The sequence below is a fragment of the Notolepis coatsorum genome, assembly GCF_963971535.1.
Source record: "Notolepis coatsorum genome assembly, chromosome: 1".
Lineage (NCBI taxonomy): Eukaryota > Metazoa > Chordata > Actinopteri > Aulopiformes > Paralepididae > Notolepis > Notolepis coatsorum.
In genome coordinates, this window is record NC_140165.1 from 160,184,983 (window position 1) to 160,206,828 (window position 21,846).

The 21,846-nt window shown below is 43.4% G+C and overlaps 1 protein-coding gene across 1 annotated transcript; it reads left to right on the forward strand.

The window, feature by feature from the left end:
- The first annotated feature begins 9,229 nt into the window (after positions 1 to 9,229).
- Positions 9,230 to 17,868, forward strand: LOC311234014 (epigen-like). Its single transcript, XM_084321095.1, has 5 exons — positions 9,230 to 9,362; positions 12,343 to 12,471; positions 12,668 to 12,788; positions 13,631 to 13,783; positions 16,612 to 17,868. The coding sequence occupies exons 1-5, from the start codon at positions 9,329 to 9,331 to the stop codon at positions 16,664 to 16,666; spliced, it is 492 nt and encodes a 163-aa protein (XP_084177221.1). The 5' UTR covers positions 9,230 to 9,328; the 3' UTR covers positions 16,667 to 17,868.
- The last annotated feature ends 3,978 nt before the right edge of the window (positions 17,869 to 21,846 follow it).

The window sequence follows — 21,846 nt, forward strand, 5'->3', positions numbered from 1 at the left end:
TGTGAACAGCTGAAGATCTCTGCTGTCGAAACCGCTTCCGCATTATTTACACTCGCTGCTCATATAAACGTATCACAGTTGATTGTGGGCGGGCGGTGGCAGATCAGAATTCTTACACGTCACAGATCCGCAAAATTCAGAATGTCTTGGTTTAGTGGGGGAGGATCTTGTCTCAGCTGAACTGGAGGAATGCGCCAAAATGAGAATTTGAGACCTAGACAGTGTTGGTACAACCCCACATTGCTAGAAAACAATGCTAAACACTGGAAAAGGCCATTTATAAGATAGTTCCCCTTTAAGGTAGAGGGGGGGGGGGGTGGGCGTTTCCGTGGAGGCACTAGTGAGTGAGCAGGGAGACTTTATACCCCATCCTGAGTGAGACAGGGAGCCAGTGAAGGGACTTGAGGACAGGTGTGATGTGGTGGTATTTCCGCACTCTCATCAGGATCCTACTGTAGCAGCGCTATTCTGAATGTATTGTAGCTTTTGGATGTTCTTGCTAGGGATCCCGGTGAGAAGTGCGTTGCAATAATACAACCTGGAGGAGACAAAAGCGTGGAGGAGACAAAGGCGTTGGACAGAGTGAGTGTGGGGCAAAGTTTGGCGATGTTCCTAAGGTGGTAAAAGGAGTTTGATGGGAGCCTCAAAGGTCAGGTGAGGGTCAATTTTAACACCTAGGTTGGTGACTGTTGGTGAGAGGGTGATGTCCTGGCCGGAAAAGGTGATGGTGGTGAATGGTGATGGTGAAGGAGCGGACCTGCTGTGGGGTGACAACAAGAACTTGAGGTTGACACAAGCTAGCCCGTGACATTGCACCCCATAAGTAATCGAATCCTGCTATCTTCAAATATTTCTGATTTGACAGTTCACGTCTGCCGCGCACACCAGTCTGTGGGGTGTGATAGAAATCAGTGTTTACAGCCTCCTGGTTGATCGTTATCACCTTCCGTGAAGTCTCTGCGTTGTGATTATTTGTTGTTGTTGAGGCAATCGTCCGGTGGAATTATGTCCTCCCACGCACTGGCTGTAACACTGTTTCACCCCGTTAATGCATCCGGACAAATATGTACTGGAAACGTCGTCTCATCAGCAGGATGTTTATTTCCATAAACATAGCATCTCGTACAGAATGAAACCAATTGAAAGTCTTCTTTAGTGGTATAAGAAACTAGATTAATAGATTCTATCTCTGCCGATACCCTCTAGCCGAGGCCTGTCTGTTAGCCGCTAGCTATCTCTCTACCTCGTGGTCTACCTCCCCCTCTCTCTCTCACGATGTTTCTCTTGAATCTCTTGAATCTTGCTCTTGCGTTGTTTTGGCTATCTTGTCTCCCTAGCAATGGCTTCTGACCCATATATATCATTACTAGTATTCTGCCCGGAATGCTCTCTCTGAGCTCTGTGGCTGGCCCCTTATCTATGTTATTGTTCCGATATCTCTCGCAGGCCCTGCTTCTACAGAGAAATGTCTCAGTGTGTCATCAGTCTAATACCAGAGGCTAAACCCCACTTTGCCTTACTTAAAAGGTGTTTTACCTACTTCTGTTATAACCAGGGATGCCCCGATCGATCGGCCAGCGATCGGTATCGGCCGATATTCAGTATAAATGAGATTGGGGAATTCCGATAATGCTTTCTAGTCGCCGATTGCGAAAACTGATCGATGATGCGAAAAACATGACCCAATTCTCAGCAGAGTTGGTGTCATTGTCGCATGTAGGGTGACCAGATGCAAAAAGTCCAAAAGTGGGACAACAGTAAGATTTTGGTGGGACAAAGTGGGACAACAGTACGATTTTGGTGGGACAAAGTGGGACAGATAGATAATGTAAATTTTTGTATTAGAATAACTGCCATGGTCTTCACTGAATAGATTTAAATCAAAGGTTAAAGGTTAAATCAAAATAAATACAAATTAAATACCACCTAACATCTGTTTTAAATATTCAAACGTCATCACTTGACAGGAATGTCTTGTGTTTGATATTCCCTGTTAACACAGAACTAGGGAAAACAGTGTAGTATAATAAAAAAATAATAATACAAATAAATTGTGTTTCTATATTAGAATAACTGCCATGGTCTTCACCGAATAGATTTAAATCAAAGGTTAAAGATACCACAGTCGGCTGACCTGTATGAATGGGAGTGTTGTACTGTGTGATAGACACTTGTTATCTCAGCTGCAGTGACCTTGTCCGTCTGACTATCATTGTTTGGTTTAAAAAGAAACGTATCCATAGATCTGGATGTTTCTTTTTGGTGAGCCACTTTCAAGTGAGACTCACGTCCACTGTGGCGCTTCAAGTTGTATTCTCCTCCATGCGCAATTGAAAACGAACTATGACACAAAACACAGAAAGCCTGCTGCGGATTGCCTGCCATCTGCCTCACCCAGTCATGTGTCGTTTGCCAGTCTTGGTTGTAACTGCAGGTCCGTTTCTTTTTACTGCTTTCCGTCTTGAACTAGTTCGCTTGTAATGTTGTTGTGTTTTTTTTGACCAATCAGATTTGCGATATGAGGTAGCGTCACGACTCAGTCTCAGTCACGTCACAAGCAGGCAAGCAGCACGCTAAAGTACTATAACCAATCAGAGCAATGTGTGTGGACAAGAGGCGGGTTGCTACGTTTACTGTCTGTAGGGAGGGGCTTTTTTTTTTTTTGGCTTCGAAAAGAGGGACATCCTCTCAATATGAGGGACGCGGGACATTTGGTCAAATGGTGGGACAGTACAACCAAAAGGGGGACACCTGGTCACCCTAGTCGCATGTTAACTAACCTAAAACATGTCAGCGGTGTGGAACTATTACAAAGTGTCTGAGACAGATGCAACAAATGCCCTTTTGCCAGGATAAAATACCTTGTGGGGGAAACAATGTAAAAAGTTTCAACACAACAAATTTAATAAAACACTTGAAGTCCCATCACCCAGAGGAGCATGGAGAGTTTGTTAAGCTTACCGCAGAAGGTAAAAAGAAAAAGCCAGAGAAAGAACCAAAACGGCCGCTAACGCAAACCACTTTAAAGAGCACCTGTGCGTATAACCATGATAGTTAGAAGCAGGGGCGTTTTTAGGGTTAGAAAACATTGGGGGCTTCAGCCCGGGGGGGTGGAGGGGGGCTCCCCCCCCCCCCCCCCCCCCCCCTTTTTTTTTTTTTTTTTTTTTTAAACACATCAATTTTAGAGTAATTAGAGATGAATACTGAAGAACTCGAATCATTAGAGGTTCTCAAAGTGAGATCCATGTCCATGAGAGGGATCTGGGCAGTTCCCATAGAAAATTCAAAGTTAACAGGACCAAATCATCAGTTTCTTATTTATTTATTTAACCTTTATTTTGCCAGATAAAACATTGATCTGGTCCAAGAGGCCCCAACAGGAGTACAAATATACATATATACACATATATATACATATATATATATAATATATATACATATACTGTACATACATACACACATATACACCAATAACAAAATAAAAACAGTTAAGAATCATACACATAAGCAAATAAACAAACAAACAAACAAACATTATGCACAGCCTATGTACAAAAGAAATAAACAGTTCATCTCTAGTCTTTACAGTTTTCTTCAATTGCATAAACACTCAAATCAAAAGTATTACACAATTATCAAAACCTTACACTCAAGGAGCAAAACGTAGGCCCAGATTTGCACCCCAATAAGCACAATGTCAGCCTCACACTTTTTGCAAAACAATACACACAGTGATTTGCAAAACACTAAACACACTTCCATTACATTAGACACAGAATGTCAAATTACCACACATATGAGCCAATTGGTTAAACACAGCCATCAGATGCACAAACACACCATTGCTTAATTGTAGATACACCAATCAGGTTTAAGCACTATAAAAATGCAGCAGGTGAGTTCACCTGTCTTCAACCAAAATGGAAAGAGAGTGAAGTACTGTACACAGAGAACGTGAAAATATACAATACATTCACCAAACACTACACAAGACAACCAATGATGCAGACTGATGAAAATATACATTTTCTCCCATTTTCCCAAATCCGTCAACATGTCAACATGGAGAATCACAACAAAAAATGATCTTGCCAGATCCATAGGCAAAGAGATAATGTCTAGTATTTTCTGTACTCTATTTACATTTTTTCAAAATTGTTTTTGTTTCACTGTAATTTTAACCTGTACTGGATACAGTATTTTATGTTTGTCTGATATTTGCTGAGCTTACAGTGTTATGCACATAGTAGCATGAAAACTGGGACATGTTTTGTTGTGATTCTCCATGTTGAAATGTTGACTGATTTGGTTATATGGAGAGAACATTTATATTTTCATCAGTCTGCATCATTGATTTGGGTATATGGAGAGAAAATGTTTTTTTTAGCAGTCTGCATCATTGATTTGGGTATATGTAGATAAATAAATTATATTTTCATCAGTCTACTCTACAGCATTGGTCTTGTGTAGTGTTTGGTGAATTTATTGTATATTTGCACATTCTCTGCATACTTCACTTACAGTACTCTAATCACTGAGAAGTAGAATTGCTAAATGTGTTTTAGGTTAAGCACAGCAGTGTGTGTAACTGGTTCAAACAGAATTGAGTCATATGAAACGTGTGTTTCATATGGTAACAAAATGTAGTTTTTATAAATTAGTGTATGGTTTTGACAAGTGTTTAATTTAGCAAAGGATCTGAGGTGTTCTGATAATTGTGTGTGTGGTTGTGCTAATTGTGTGTTTTGAAACACCGGGCCCTGTTTTCAAAATCATGCTTAAGCAATCGAAAAAAAACTATTGTGTGTTTCATTATAATTATGTTTCAGTCTTCTCATAAAAGAAATATTCGATTTTTGGGTCTTTTCCTGCCTTTGGTCCGCTTTGCATTCACATCTCAAATGAACTGTAGCAGGGTTCACTTGCAAGAGTGAATGAGCTTTCACACCACCCCAAACCAACCGGACTATCCGAGGAAATGAACCAGGGTTCGATTAAAGCTTATTATAGTTTAGCACAGTATCATGAGCATGTCTTTGTCAGTGGACACTGGACATGGGTATGGATGGCTCCAGGTGCTGCTGTGTTAAAGTGCACATCTTCAAGTCCACAAATCGGTGAATGAAAGAATGATACGATCAAATGAAAACTACTTACTAAAAATGGATTAAAAGTACTAAAAACCAACAAAAAATACCAAACACTAACAAACATTCAGCACAGACAATGGGGATGCTGACATAAAAAAAAAAAAAATAAGTAAAGGTCCGGGGCTAGGAGAAAAACATCCGGGGCTGAAGCCCCGGAAGCCCAGGGCTAACGACGCCACTGGTTAGAAGGCTAAGGCGATCACAAGAAAAGTCATGCAATTCATAGGGCTGGACGACCAGCCATTAAGTGTAGTCGAGAGTCGAGACGAATGCCTGTGTTAGACCTACAGTACAGTATAATACTGCCAGCTGCTATAACAAAACCAAAAACTAAAAATATGGCTCATAGACGATCGGTGATCGGTATCGGTGGCAAAAAACGTGATCGGGGCATCCCTAGTTATAACTAGGGATGCTCGATATTGACTTTTTTACCGATACCGATATACCGATATTGTCCAACTCTTAATTTCCGATACCGATATCAACCGATACCGGTATATGCAGGGTTTCCCCCCCCCCAAAAAACTGAATAATTTCAGGTAATTAACATTACATATCTCTTGTCATGTAATTAACACAACATTATGCATACTTTGACAATAAATAAAATAATAATTTGTTCTTACTTGCTTGCCTGGGTAAATAAAGGTTAAATAAATGTAAACAAAAAAAAGATAATAATTTTTTTGAAAACCGATACCGATATTTTCCGATATCAAATTTTTATGCCAATATCGGTAGGCCGATAATATCGGACATCCCTAGTTATAACCATAATGAAAACCAGTGAAATCTCTCGGGTGCGACATCACCAAATAACTTGTGTCAGCCTCGCTTTGTGCCACAGGAGTTAATATTGTGGGAATATAACCAATGAATCACAATTAATAATGACTGAATTGATTAATAATTAATTAATAGTTAGTAATTAATATTACTAGCGACCATAGGCAAAGTAGTGGGAGCCCGACAGCAGGTTCAGAGTGACCACGTACCGGCTGGACTCCGCTGCCAACGAGAAAAGATATGCATGGGCTAGACGTACTAGTGTCTGTCCAAATACAACACACAAGGGCTGTCATTGGCTAAATAAATTTTAGTAGACTAATAATAATAATAATGGCTTGAATTTATATAGCGCCTTTCACACAGAACAGAGCAATAACAGAACAAAACAAAATAGAACAAACAGAATGAATAGGATGCTCAGGAGCATCAGAGACCATATGCCTGGGTGAAGAGGTGGGTCTTCAGCAGGTTTTTAAAGTGGACGAGAGAATTAGCATTTCGGATGTCCATGGGGAGGGCGTTCCAAAGGGTGGGGGCAGCGACACTAAAAGCCTTGTCCCCGAAGGTCCGCAACCTGTTTTGTGGGATGGTGAGTAAGCCTGTGTCAGAGGAGCGGAGATTCTGGGAGGGGGTGTAGGTTTGGAGAAGGTCGGACAGGTATTGAGGGGCAGTGGTGTGTAGGGATTTAGGGTGCTTTCACACCAGAGCTGTTTGGTCCGGACTATCGGACCAGAGTTCATTTTCTCGGATAGTCCGCTTTTTTTGGGGTGGTGTGAATGCTCAGTCGAACTCTGGTGCGGACCAAACACGCGAACTCTGGTCCACCTGAAAACGTAGGTCTCGGTTCGCTTCATCGGACCAAACGCGGACCAAATAATAGGAAGTGACCTGATAAACTGTGCATCTTGGGTAGAAGGAAAAAAACAAACACTGCAGTAAACATGTCTCGTGGACAGACGTGGGCGAATGACGAGGTGAAAGCCCTGATAGAAATATGGGCAGAAGACCAAATTAAACAGCTACTTGTGGGCACTCATAAAAACGCGGTGTACAAGTTGTTTAGCGAGAGGATGGTGGTAATGGGCTTCAATAGAACAATGGATCAATGCCACGTCAAAATAAAAAAAACTGTCAGCAATATATTAATAAATAAGCAGAGAATTAAATTAGATGTCCATAACATTTGTGTTTTAATTAGCATAGCCTAAATAAATATGAATTCAAGAAGTTAAATACTGAGTTAACGACACATATTTATTAACAGGCTGAAAGTTAAAACGAATAACAGGCTGAAAAAACAATTAGACTATTTAATATAGGCTAAACACAATGCGTAAAATATAGGCTAAGCGTAAAAGGCAACTTTGGCTATAGCCTTCTAAAACTATTAAAGAAGTTAAAACGAATAACTGAAAATGGCTGAAAAAACAATTAGCCTATTTAAAGTCAGTGACTTGCTTCGAAAAAGTAGGAGTTCGGGGGACGAGAAAGACAAGTTCCCTTGGTATGATGACCTGGACGTTATACTTGGCACAAGACCCACATCCAGCCCGAAAAACATATCGTTGAGTCTTTCGAAGATGAGACCCTCGCAGTCACACACACACACACACACGTTAGGGCTCGCAGTCATGCACACACATTTCCACTCTATTGTGTCCAATAGACGAGTGCCCTTTTCGACCGTGTGAGCCCCGAACCGCACAGAGTCCACCAAAACTATTATGTGAAAGCGCCCTTATATGTGAGCAGGAGGATCTTAGTCAAGGACTTTGTCCACTAATAGTCAAGATAGACTCATTGATTATCTGATTTTAAATTAGAATTCCCCATATTGCAATAATGCAAAAGCACCTCTTTAAATATCTTTTTTAAGTTTTTCAGGGAATAATTAACTCATTGACTGCCATCAGCTTTCGCCATCTTTACTAAATGGCGCCGGCGTTAATGACCATTTTAGCGATGTTTGTAGACCCATTGTGTGTTCTGTATTATAGCTATGGAGACAATAGTATGGCTCATTTTACAGGCATTGTTCATAGTCCATTACTGACTAATCAGCTCATTTCTACACACTGTAGTTTGTTACACGTTACATGCTAAACATCACCCCATTTCCGGAATAATCCAGTCTTTTTCCATAGAACACAAGATATTAAACATTATATGCAATAAGCCCAAATCGTTCTGGTTGATTCCCTGAAGCCCCAAATACTCCCAAATCAAAGGTATATACCATGTACATATGTGTATTCACAAAACCATCAAGGGGGGGGGGGGGGGGGGGGTCGTTTTAACTAAAAACTGTGATCGTGTTTGTCGAGCATGTTTTACATCCGGTAAAACACAAAACTGTGATCATTACAAAAACATGTTTCAGGTTAGGTAAAATAGACATAGAATATACCTTACCTTAGCCAGAAGGTATTCCAAAAAGAATAATTCCAAGTGATCACATCGCCATCGCGATTACCAGTGTATATGTTTATACTCGTTTATATGGGAAATACGCTTCAGGCAACAACATTTCTAGGCGATTGCTGTGTCTCTCTGTTCAGGCAATCTCGGGTTTCTCTGGGTTTTGGCGTTCAACGCATGGCGAGATTGATTGATTGAAAATTGCATTAACAGATTGCAGAATGGGTACAATACAGTACAGCTCATATCGAAGATAACCCGACTTTTCTCTGGTTTGGCAGAGAAAGAGTTAATTCAGCATGGAAAGAAACAACGTAAAAATCAACTAACAAAGTATTGGTCGACTAAAGCCAAGCTGACCGATTAATACACTAATCGGTTATGAAGGAGCAGCCCTCTATCAACACGATCAAAAGACCCATCCTTTGGGGCTCGGCCAGGCTTGGTATACCTGAATGATTAACAACTATTTTGATCTGAGGTCAGTTTTCTAGTGAACCCCAGGCTTTCACAACACCTGCAACATCACCTGAGCTGACGCAACCCTTTAAAGGCAAGTTTCACGCTCATTAAGACGAGGAATCTGTCGATCCTTGTGTGGGCTGGGCGCGAGAGATCCTTGAAACCCCTCAGGGGTAAAATACCTGCCCCCTCCATTACCAGCACCACCATAGACCGTGAAACTATTTCTCTGCATGCAGGCACCTGGAAGAGGAGCGGAAGAGGAAGTCGCGCGGGCTCCAGTGGGCCGTATAATGAAAAGAAAAGAAAAAAAAGAGGATGTTTTTAGTTTTCCATTGAATTTGAGGTACACCCACGGATGATTGCGTCATTACAAAGGCTCAAGCTGATATATAAAGGGCGGCGCAGGCCTACACATCAACACACCTGCACACAAATAAAGACTTATACACTAGAGTTAGCTGAGAACGTCAGTTTAACAACTCGCACCGGTAGAAGAAGAAAAGATGTCAAGCCAAGGAAGGATATATCTGGAGAAGGGTAAGTAGCTCTTATCACATTCCCAAGTAGAAAGGGTTAAAAAAGAACAAGGGCTTGGAACTTGAGCCGAAGAACAACTGAAAAAGTAGGGGGGGAAATATACAGCAATATTATTCTGTAAGTCAAAAGTACTTGTTTTTTAAACTAATGTTTAAAACTAACTGATGATTTTTTAAATCATCAGTAGAGGAACTATTTACACTGATTAGGTTACCGTTAAGTAACCGAGTACTGGTCTTCATGACGAAGGTTACCATTTAATAACCGAGTACTGGTCTTCATGACGAAGGTTACCGTTAAGTAACCGAGTACTGGTCTTCATGACGAAGGTGTTTCGGTGTTCAAGCAACACTGTCTGGTTCCTAATTATTTGATGGTAAAAGCAGGGAGTTTGGTGATGACTTGTATGCAGACTTACAGTAGTATCGTGAATACTGCACATCTGAATTTGAACAAGGACACAGACATAGATGCTCTAGACAACAACCTGTTTGTACTTACCTGCATTCCGTACTTAGATAGTAGACTAACTCCTTGGGAATCAAAAACCAAGGAACTGGAAGAACACAAAAAGGGAAAGAATTGTGTGTGTATGTATTTGTATGTGGATGACGGATTATTTGTACTGTGTGGTATGTGTGTATGTTTACATTACATTTTACATTTAGTCATTTAGCTGACTTTTATCCAAAGTTCTGTACAACTGGTCAGCAGGAATTGTACAACTCTGGCAGCTAAATAACAATGTTCATCAAACAGTGTTGAACTTGGGTGCTACAGTCTTGAGTGCATAGTAGTAAAGACATAATAGCATAGTAGGTAGTAATATACTATGCAAGGGAGATTTTTTAGTGGCAAAGTGCATGAGAGGAAAAGGTTAGTTATTGATTGAAGAAGTGTTTTTGGTCGATGGCAGAAAATTGGTCGGGTTTTGGCTGTCCTGACTGGTGGGAAGGGTCTTGAAGGGGCGGATCCTTATGACATTGCTCAGGAAGAATCTGGAGGTTCTGGTTGTTGCAGTGATGTGAGCGGAGAAGTTCAGCCGGTTGTCAAGGACTACACCTAGATTCTTGGCGGTCAGGGGTGAAGCCACAGCTACATTCTCCACTGTGTTATTTCACACACATCAAACTCATTTAATAAAAACATCTAAATCAGATAGTAAGAGAGGTAGAAAATCATACAGCCTACCACGTTTGAATTTCCCTCCACTGATGTGATGTCACCTCATGAGAGTGATGTCATTGAGAAATTCGTTTTTTTCTTAAAGGGACAGTAAACCCAGCTCAACAGGGTGGACAGTGACCTTTACACATTTTCTTTTTTGATAAAAACAGCATGTGATTAAATTGATTTTGATCAGGAACATTTTATAATCATGAAATATTTGGAAATGTATGTTTTTATTAGTTGTTTTATTTTGATTGAAGTTGAATGAACAGCACTGGGGACAAACTCCATAATACCTCTTTAATCAAAGCTTTTATAATGTAAAAAAATAAAAACTTAGAAGCCTATCATTGTTCATAATAAATAAAAATTGACCATACATGAAAAACCAAATGAAATTAAATTTTTTCCAAATTTAGACAAAATACAAAATTATTTCTACTGGGGACACAAAAGGCACAGCATAATACAATGTACCCAGATCACATGAAATATGGTGATATACTCGCAGCCACTAGACGTACATTGTTAGTTCCCTGGCAATGGAATTAAATGTTACACCTAAACATTAAAGGAACACACCAAAATTATGGAAAATGCGCTCACCGACTTCTCCAGAGTCAGACAAGAAGATAAATACCAGTTTCCTGTCTGTGCGTTCAGTAGAAAGCTATCCGGCTGCAAGCTAGCCTAGCTTAGCACAAAGGAATGGAATCGGATACAGACCACTAGCCTAGTTTAAAACTCTGGAAGAGGTGTTTTTGACCAACAGCTAGGCTAGCTGGTCCATATCCACTTCCTATCTAGCCTTCCAAGCTAGGCTAGCTTGCAGCCAGCTAGCTTTCTACTGAACGCACAGACAGGAAACTGGTATGTTACCTGACTCTGGAGAAGACGGTAAGTGCATTTCTCCTAATGTTGGTGTGTCCCTTTAACATTGTCTTTGTACGAGTCAATCACTTTATTCCATATGCATATGCCGGGTCTTTATAGCAGAATAGTGAAGTCTGGACCAGGTCTTTATAGCAGAGTAGTGAAGTCTGGACCGGGTCTTTATAGCAGAGTAGTGAAGTCTGGACCGGGTCTTTATAGCAGAGTAGTGAAGTCTGGACCAGGTCTTTATAGCAGAGTAGTGAAGTCTGGACCGGGTCTTTATAGCAGAGTAGTGAAGTCTGGACCGGGTCTTTATAGCAGAGTAGTGAAGTCTGGACCAGGTCTTTATAGCAGAGTAGTGAAGTCTGGACCAGGTCTTTATAGCAGAGTAGTGAAGTCTGGACCGGGTCTTTATAGCAGAGTAGTGAAGTCTGGACCGGGTCTTTATAGCAGAGTAGTGAAGTCTGGACCGGGTCTTTATAGCAGAGTAGTGAAGTCTGGACTAGGTCTTTATAGCAGAGTAGTGAAGTCTGGACCGGGTCTTTATAGCAGAGTAGTGAAGTCTGGACCGGGTCTTTATAGCAGAGTAGTGAAGTCTGGATTGATTGATTGATTGGACCGGGTCTTTATAGCAGAGTAGTGAAGTCTGGATTGATTGATTGATTGATTGATTGATTGATTGGACCGGGTCTTTATAGCAGAGTAGTGAAGTCTGGACCGGGTCTTTATAGCGGGGCTGTTTGATGAGAAGATGACCAACAGCTGGGAGGGAGAGAGAGAGATTTAATCAAATACTGTAGCCTCTTGCAATTTGGACATTCAATTAAATCTCAATACATAATCCCTACTGAGGTCCAAAACAAGATTGTAACTACTAGCAACTAGAACATTTTAATTTGTAAACTTCTCTTGGCCTCTCCTCTCTTCCATGTTCCAGCCATCTCCACGGTGGGAGCAATGCTGGTCCTCATAGCTACAATCCAGTCAGCAACACTGGCGGACAGCCTTCGGTCAACAACAGAGAGTCCTGCTCTGTCCCAAGCCACGCTGACAACACTCATCAATGGTAAGTGGCTTCAGTAGTATCGGGTATAATGTTCATCGGGACATGTATTACCCATCAATGTTTATTTCAACGCTGATTTGGCTACAGTAGGGACACAAAATGGCTACAGAGGGGGCGTTATGGCATCATATGAAAACAAAAGATGGGGGTGACAGTTTCTCTCCTTCCCTCTCTCTCCTTCCCTCTTTCCATGCAGGAACTATGGAGGAGCCTCGGGTTTTGAGATTGCACAAACCGTGCAGTGACGAACATGCCGACTTTTGTGAGAATGATGGCCAGTGCATGTACCCACAGGATACCAGCACCCCTTTTTGCATGTATGATATACATTCTTACCACACACATTAACGGGATAATGACAACCTTATATTATATAGGTAGTATTGAGTTCTCACACTATATAATGAAGCTTATAGTCTAGTATTGAGTTCTCACACTATAATGAAGCGTATAGTCTAGTATTGCTAACATTTGTAACATTTTATGGGCCCACAAAGTCAATGCGTGACTTCTAGCACTCATAGGAGAGAGTAGTGCATTGCTCACAAATATTGACTGAACTGTTCCCAGGCCGCAAGAATTAACGTGAATTCTTAGAACAGGTGGCATTCCCCCTTTCACACTCTCAAACAAACACACTGTAGCACCCACTCCACACACTTTATAGCACACACCCACTTTAAACAAACACACTGTAGCACCCACTCCCCACACTTTATATTTATGGATGAAGGATTGCACTACAACTCGTACACCTTACTGTAAATTGTACCTAAAATTGTACCTCATCCCATTTCTGCTTTGCACTAGATAGTACTGTACATTAGTACACTGCATAGTATTGTGTATTGTATATTATATGGTAACTCAGAACATTGTACATATGTCTATACCGAACACTGTGACCTCATTTTCTTCTTCTAAATTCATGCTATATTATGTTATTATGTTATTTGATACTATCTTGTCTAGCACAGTCTCTGGAGCGTAACAGTAAGAAGCATTTTGTATGAAAGTATTCTGTACTTCTGTATGACAACTATTAAAGAACTTGAACTTGAACTTGAACTCAACAAGAGAACCCTTCTCCACCGACACACAGCTCCAAGCGTTGTTCCGTGTGAGACGTGTTCATACATGTCCCCCTCTGCGTGTGCAGCTGTAGGGCCGAGTACAGCGGCGTGCGCTGCATGTTCTACGTCGACGGCTCTCAGGCTCCTCCCGACGGTGAGGAGGTGATGCGCTGTGTGGGCGTCGCCGCATTCATCCTCGTCTTCATCGCCATCGTCATCTACTGCTGTGTTCGCAGAAGGTGAGGTGCCCACAGGGGATATCATACTGTCACTGTTGGGAGTAAACCTTCCAGTTTGAAGGATTTTAAGGTTAAAAAAAAAATAAATAAAAAAAAACATATCGTGGTATATCCTTTTAAAAAAGAAATGATGCCAATATCAGTATCATGGTTTAAATTGGATTGTACCATGCTATTGTTGAAGTACAAAATTGGTACCATGGCGATACATGACTATTACCATAGCAATACCATGGTATATATTATTTAGACGAGGGGTGGTACCAAGGTAAAACTGAAATTACCATCACACTACCATGCTACTAATTTTAAGTGCACTCAAAGATTCATACATGAAGTAATTTCAAGTAATTTCAACAAAGCAACGTCACCAATAGGGATGTGACTATGTTTAGGTTTACCGGCATAAGTAAAAAACAAAACAATGGCGGTTTTAAACTGCAGGCTTTCCTCGTCTCCCTGTGTCCCCCTGTGTCTCCCTGTGTCCCCCTGTGTCTCACTGTGCCGCCCTGTGTCTCACTGTGCCCCCCTGTGTCTCACTGTGTCTCACTGTGTCTCACTGTGTCCCCCTGTGTCTCACTGTGTCTCCCTGTGTCTCACTGTGTCTCACTGTGTCCCCCTGTGTCCCCCTGTGTCTCACTGTGTCCCCCTGTGTCTCACTGTGTCTCCCTGTGTCTCACTGTGTCTCACTGTGTCTCACTGTGTCTCACTGTGTCTCACTGTGTCCCCCTGTGTCCCCCTGTGTCTCACTGTGTCTCACTGTGTCCCCCTGTGTCTCCCTGTGTCTCCCTGTGTCTCACTGTGTCTCACTGTGTCTCACTGTGTCTCACTGTGTCTCCCTGTGTCCCCCTGTGTCTCACTGTGTCTCACTGTGTCTCCCTGTGTCCCCCTGTGTCTCACTGTGTCTCACTGTGTCCCCCTGTGTCTCACTGTGTCTCACTGTGTCCCCCTGTGTCTCACTGTGTCTCACTGTGTCCCCCTGTGTCTCACTGTGTCTCACTGTGTCTCACTGTGTCTCACTGTGTCTCCCTGTGTCTCACTGTGTCTCACTGTGTCTCACTGTGTCTCACTGTGTCTCACTGTGTCTCACTGTGTCCCCCTGTGTCTCACTGTGTCTCACTGTGTCTCACTGTGTCTCACTGTGTCTCACTGTGTCTCACTGTGTCTTACTGTGTCTCACTGTGTCTCACTGTGTCCCCCTGTGTCTCACTGTGTCCCCCTGTGTCTCACTGTGTCCCCCTGTGTCTCACTGTGTCTCACTGTGTCTCACTGTGTCTCCCTGTGTCTCACTGTGTCTCACTGTGTCTCCCTGTGTCCCCCTGTGTCTCACTGTGTCTCACTGTGTCTCACTGTGTCTCCCTGTGTCTCACTGTGTCCCCCTGTGTCTCCCTGTGTCTCCCTGTGTCTCACTGTGTCCCCCTGTGTCCCCCTGTGTCTCACTGTGTCTCACTGTGTCCCCCTGTGTCTCACTGTGTCCCCCTGTGTCTCCCTGTGTCTCACTGTGTCTCACTGTGTCTCACTGTGTCCCCCTGTGTCTCACTGTGTCCCCCTGTGTCTCACTGTGTCCCCCTGTGTCTCACTGTGTCCCCCTGTGTCTCACTGTGTCCCCCTGTGTCTCACTGTGTCCCCCTGTGTCTCACTGTGTCCCCCTGTGTCTCACTGTGTCCCCCTGTGTCTCACTGTGTCCCCCTGTGTCTCACTGTGTCCCCCTGTGTCTCACTGTGTCCCCCTGTGTCTCACTGTGTCTCACTGTGTCCCCCTGTGTCTCACTGTGTCTCACTGTGTCTCACTGTGTCTCCCTGTGTCCCCCTGTGTCTCCCTGTGTCTCACTGTGTCTCACTGTGTCCCCCTGTGTCTCACTGTGTCCCCCTGTGTCTCACTGTGTCTCACTGTGTCTCACTGTGTCTCACTGTGTCTCACTGTGTCTCCCTGTGTCCCCCTGTGTCTCCCTGTGTCCCCCTGTGTCTCACTGTGTCCCCCTGTGTCTCACTGTGTCTCACTGTGTCCCCCTGTGTCCCCCTGTGTCCCCCTGTGTCTCACTGTGTCCCCCTGTGTCTCACTGTGTCTCACTGTGTCCCCCTGTGTCTCACTGTGTCCCCCTGTGTCTCACTGTGTCTCACTGTGTCCCCCTGTGTCTCACTGTGTCTCACTGTGTCTCCCTGTGTCCCCCTGTGTCTCCCTGTGTCCCCCTGTGTCTCACTGTGTCCCCCTGTGTCTCACTGTGTCTCACTGTGTCCCCCTGTGTCTCACTGTGTCCCCCTGTGTCCCCCTGTGTCCCCCTGTGTCTCACTGTGTCCCCCTGTGTCCCCCTGTGTCCCCCTGTGTCTCACTGTGTCTCCCTGTGTCTCACTGTGTCTCACTGTGTCCCCCTGTGTCTCACTGTGTCCCCCTGTGTCTCACTGTGTCTCCCTGTGTCCCCCTGTGTCTCACTGTGTCCCCCTGTGTCTCACTGTGTCTCACTGTGTCTCACTGTGTCCCCCTGTGTCTCACTGTGTCTCCCGTTAGAAGAACACTTGTATCTGTGTCTCTGAGACGCAACATGTTGAAATGTATTTAGCTGTGTCACATGTTGTCATTCCTTACAGCAAGGGCTCAGACAATACATTTCAGACAAAAAAAAGTAGTTTATGATGTAAACAAGGCCAGTAGTAATGGTGTTTCAACAGAGGGAACCATACTGCAATCAAGGATTGTGCTTCTAAGTTTAGGGGCTCAATGTTACATTGAATTACATTGTAATTGTAAATAACTTTGATGTGTGTGTTACATAATAAAATATGAGAACATGTCAATCCTCGCACTGGTCATTGAGACGTCTCCATTTTCAGGTGTAAAAAATCCAGACCCCTAATAAAATCTCATGGATCCGAGAACTCTGTGTGATCCCCGAAGTCATCACCATCATCATCATCACTGTCATCACCATCACCATCGTCACCATCATCATCATCATCATCATCATCATCATCATCATCATCATCATCATCATCACCACTTTGCATCACCCTTTGCATAAATATTTGCATAGATCTATGAGATTCAATTCCATCTGAATGGAATAGCTACTACAGTAACATAATTCAATGTTTTGTTTTATTTATTTTCTTGAACTTTTCATCTGAAGCACCAAGTGTATAAAGATGGCAGCCTGGTGTAACATCATTCACTATCCGTTCTACAGTGCAGTGTTAATGTCGACGGCCACTCTTGCCAGAGGGAAATTACCTTGATATGATATTCAAGCTTAGCATTGTAGCTGGCTGCTAGCCAAGATGGCCGATGCTCACACGAATTTCTAAATACAGTGGAAACTGATTGTACACACGACAACAGATTTTGACGTTCTAATCTTGAAATCAGAAGTCGAACAGCGTGGGAAGAATTGTGTAAACTGGCGCGAGACATGTAGGAAATTGATCCGCGGAGGTCCGCTCGACTATGATAGCTCAAAGTGTCCGCACGGACCTCCGCGGAGTCCACTCAGAGTATGGTCCGCTCGACCATGGGAGCACCTTAAGATAGAAGTATTGCTTCTCCCCCAAAAAATGCTTGATTAATGAATGTATCATTTAAAAAATGTTTACAGGTCCAAAATGTATGTTGTTTACATGTTGCATGCATGTAAACTACTTCCAATTTCCCCATGTGGAATTCACCTGATTGATGCTGGTGCTCTATTGTGACAACTAGTGGCCGAATGTTATCGATAGAACCTTTAAGTTTAACTATAGTCTTGCTCTCAGCAATGAAAATGCTTCTCATATATATAGGTATAGAAAAATCATTTTCTAAAAGAATCCCAGGTAATAATAATCTGTTGTAGCTTGATCTGTGAGATAACTTGCCTGGTGACTGTATGCAAGTGTGTGGTTGTTTGTTTGTTGGTTTTGTTTTCCAAAGAAATATGAATTTGTTTAGCAGATTACAAACAAAATCCCATTTTCTCATCATGGTCCTACCAGACCCCGGCCATGCAAGTGGGAGTGGTTAAACTAAGCAATTTTTGTGGCTATTTATTGTAATATATATATATAAGTTATTTTTACATGTGACATTTATTTAATGTTTTATAATAAATTCATGAAAATGAATCCTGTTTGGTTGCTTGTATTATCATGATGACATATAGATGCGATCACACGCATACTGTATGCAGCAAGACACATTTCAATTGACAATAAAATAATCTTGGGAAATGTGGTGGTTGGGAATGAGGTAGACTGAATGTGGAGTGGGGGAGGGCTAAGATAAGATCAGATATTCCTTTATTGATCCCCTTGGGTCCCTGCTCACTGTTGTGTAGCCTGATGGCCAGGCCATTTGCCCAGGTGGGCCGACGCATCTTTGGGCCGTTATGATTTGAATTTCTTTTTCTTTTTTCTTTTTTGGTCAACGACCGGCCCACTAGTTTCAAGTTTCTTTAATAGTTGTCATACAGAAGTACAGAATACTTTTGTACAAAATGCTTCTTACTGTTGCGCTCCAGAGACTGTGCATGACAAGGTAAGTATGAAATAAAAACATAGTAAAAATTAGAAGTAAAAAAAGAGGTCACAGTGTTCAGTTTAGACATATGTACAATGTTCGTAGACGTAGTTACCATACAATATACAATACTGTGCAGTGTACTAATATACAATACTATATAGTGCAAGGCATAAATGGACGAGGTGCAGTTTAGGTACAATTCACAGTAGGTGTACGAGTTGTAGTGCAAATCCTTTATCAATAAATATAAAGTGTAGGTGTGTTTGTGTGATCTAAAGTGTGGAGAGTGGGTGCTGCAGTGTGTTGTTGTTTGAGTGAGTGTGTGCGTGTGGGTGTGTGTGCTGTGTGCATTTGATGGTTGTTGCATAGTGATTATTGTTCGTTTAGCGATTATTGTTCGTTTAGCAGCCTGATGGCCTGGGGATAGAAGCTCCTTCTGAGTCTTTCTGTGCTCGCCATAAGACTCCGGTATCGCTTGCCTGACGGCATCAGTTCAAAGAGGCAGTTGTTCGGGTGGCTCGAGTCCTTAATAATTCTCTTAGCCTTCCCCTTGCACCGCTTGTTGTAAATGTTCTGGAGGGTGGGAAGCCCCCCTCTAATTGTGCGTTCGGCTGAACGTGTCACTCTTTGTAGTCTGCTACGGTCTTGTGCAGTGCTATTCCCAAACCAGGAGGTGATGTTGCCGGTCAGGATGCTCTCTATTGTACATGAGTAGAAGTTCCTAAGGATCTTCTGACTGACTTGGAACTTCCTTAGGCGCCTGAGGAAGTAGAGGCGTTGTCGTGCCTTCTTCACAACACTGTCAATGTGTGTGGTCCATGTCAAGTCCTCGGATATGTGGGCTCCGAGGTACTTGAAACTGTTCACTCTCTCAACTGGTGCCCCGTCGATGCTGAGGGGGCTGTAGTCCTTGACCCCCGACCTCCTGAAGTCCACAATCATCTCTTTTGTTTTGCTGACGTTCAGGGAGAGGCAGTTCTCCTGACACCACTGTGACAGGTTCTCTACCTCTTCCAGGTAGGCCCTTTCGTCGTTGGCAGAGATCAGGCCCACCACCACTGTGTCATCAGCAAATTTGATGATGGTGTTGTTGTTCCGCTGTGCTACGCAGGCTGGGACAGCGGCCCATTGGTACTGACTGACACTGGGCTGGCCCGCCCAATCACATCTCTTACTAAGCACCCCCCCGCCAGTCGTGCAGGTACATGACTGAGAGGGGGGCTGGTACATGACTGAGAGGGGGCTGTGGTACATGACTGAGAGGGGGATGGTACATGACTGAGAGGGGGCTGTGGTACATGACTGAGAGGGGGCTGTGGTACATGACTGAGATGGGGCTGTGGTACATGGCTGAGAGGGGGGCTGGTACATGACTGAGAGGGGGCTGGTACATGACTGAGAGGGGGCTGGTACATGACTGAGAGGGGGCTGTGGTACATGACTGAGAGGGGGCTGGTACATGACTGAGAGGGGGCTGGTACATGACAGAGGGGGCTGGTACATGACTGAGAGGGGGCTGTGGTACATGACTGAGAGGGGGCTGGTACATGACTGAGAGGGGGGCTGGTACATGACTGAGAGGGGGGCTGGTACATGACAGAGGGGGCTGGTACATGACTGAGATGGGGCTGTGGTACATGACTGAGAGGGGGCTGGTACATGACTGAGAGGGGGCTGGTATACATGACTGAGAGGGGGCTGGTACATGACTGAGAGGGGGCTGGTATACAGGACGCCTGTACGTTAATGCCAAGCAAGCAGTGCAAAAATGCTTCCGCATTCGTCACCGCACGCTAGTGCGGTAAAGCGCCCTTCTTTTCAGACAAATGCTACCGTGCGTGCACCGGCGGCGGCGTGCTCGCTCAGGTGCGTGCGTGCGCCGGCGTGCTCGCGCGAGGTGCCCGCGCATGCGCATGAGATCCGACACGAGCGGAGCTCAATATATATAAGTCACCGCCCCTTATTCAGTATCTAGCAATAGCTCAATTGGCAAGGACACATGGCTGTGGATCCTATGGCTTGTTTGCTGGCGAGTTCGAATCCCATCGAAAATATTTTTTAACGTGATTTTTTTTTAACGTGTATTCTTTCGCCGGTTAAGGTTAGGCATGGTTAAGGTTAAGGTTAAGGTTAGGCATTGTTTCGGAGTTGGTTAAGGTTAGAACGGTTAAGTTTAGGCGCTGTTAAGGAGCTGGTTAAGGTTAGAGTTTGTCAAAGAGAATGGCAATATAATTTCTATGGTTAAGGTTAGGCATGGTTAAGGTTAAGGTTAAGGTTAGGCATTGTTTCGGAGTTGGTTAAGGTTAGAACGGTTAAGTTTAGGCGTTGTTAAGGAGCTGGTTAAGGTTAGAGTTTGTCAAAGAGAATGGCAATAGACAGCCTATTTCCGCGCGACCTGGGCGCTGGGCGGCGGAAAATGAAAGGCGCATTACTGCATGCCACTACGGTAAATTTTTGCACTGCTTGCTTGGCATAAAGCTACACGCATACAGGACTGAGAGGGGGCTGGTACATGACTGAGAGGGGGTTGGCTGGTACATGACTGAGAGGGGGCTGGTACATGACTGAGAGGGGGCTGGCTGGTACATGACTGAGAGGGGGCTGGTACATGACTGAGAGGGGGCTGGTATACAGGACTGAGAGGGGGCTGGTACATGACTGAGAGGGGGCTGGCTGGTACATGACTGAGAGGGGGGCTGGTACATGACTGAGAGGGGGATGGTATACAGGACTGAGAGGGGGCTGGATATACATGACTGAGAGGAGGCTGGTACATGACTGAGAGGGGGCTGGCTGGTACATGACTGAGAGGGGGCTGGTACATGACTGAGAGGGGGCTGGTACCATGTATTGTGCATCATTGTAGGTCAAACCAATAAAAATTACATTTCCATGGCAGCCATTTTGGATTTTGGTCTCTCACAAATGTTCCCTGCCTTTTTTTTAAATACACCCCGGCTACATTTGTTTATTAACCCTCCTAGATGACAAATCCATTGAGAAACGAAGTGCCACAGATGACCCAACTACTAGGTCCATATCGTATAATCATAATATTATTTAAAAAATCATTAGGATAAGGGTTCCCTTGATAAAGATGCATGAAAAGGCTGTATAATATACAACACCTGTAGCTCAACTGCAAAAACTGCTTTTTTGATTTGATTAGATTTGTATTTGGAAATTAAAAACACATCATAAAAACGAATTATCTTGACCAATTTGTATTCCTGAGGATATCACCTAAAAGCATTCAAACACTTATTTCCAATGTGGTCCTCGATGGAAGACATAAAAACAGCACATATAGCCTACTCAACTGAAAATGTTTTGCTCAACTGCTCAAATGTATGCCTACTTATGTATTAGCCTACAGGGAAAAACACATTCACAACAGGCAACAAAGTTTATTTTCAGCCAAGTATGGTAATAAGGTAACTATTAGGATATGGTATGGATTACTTACTCTTATAACTTATTACTATCTGTGGTAGCTCTAGTCTCCACCTACACAAATAGTTTTTGTGCTGTCCATTGATCATGCACCTTCACGTGGTAGGCACATTAACTTAGGG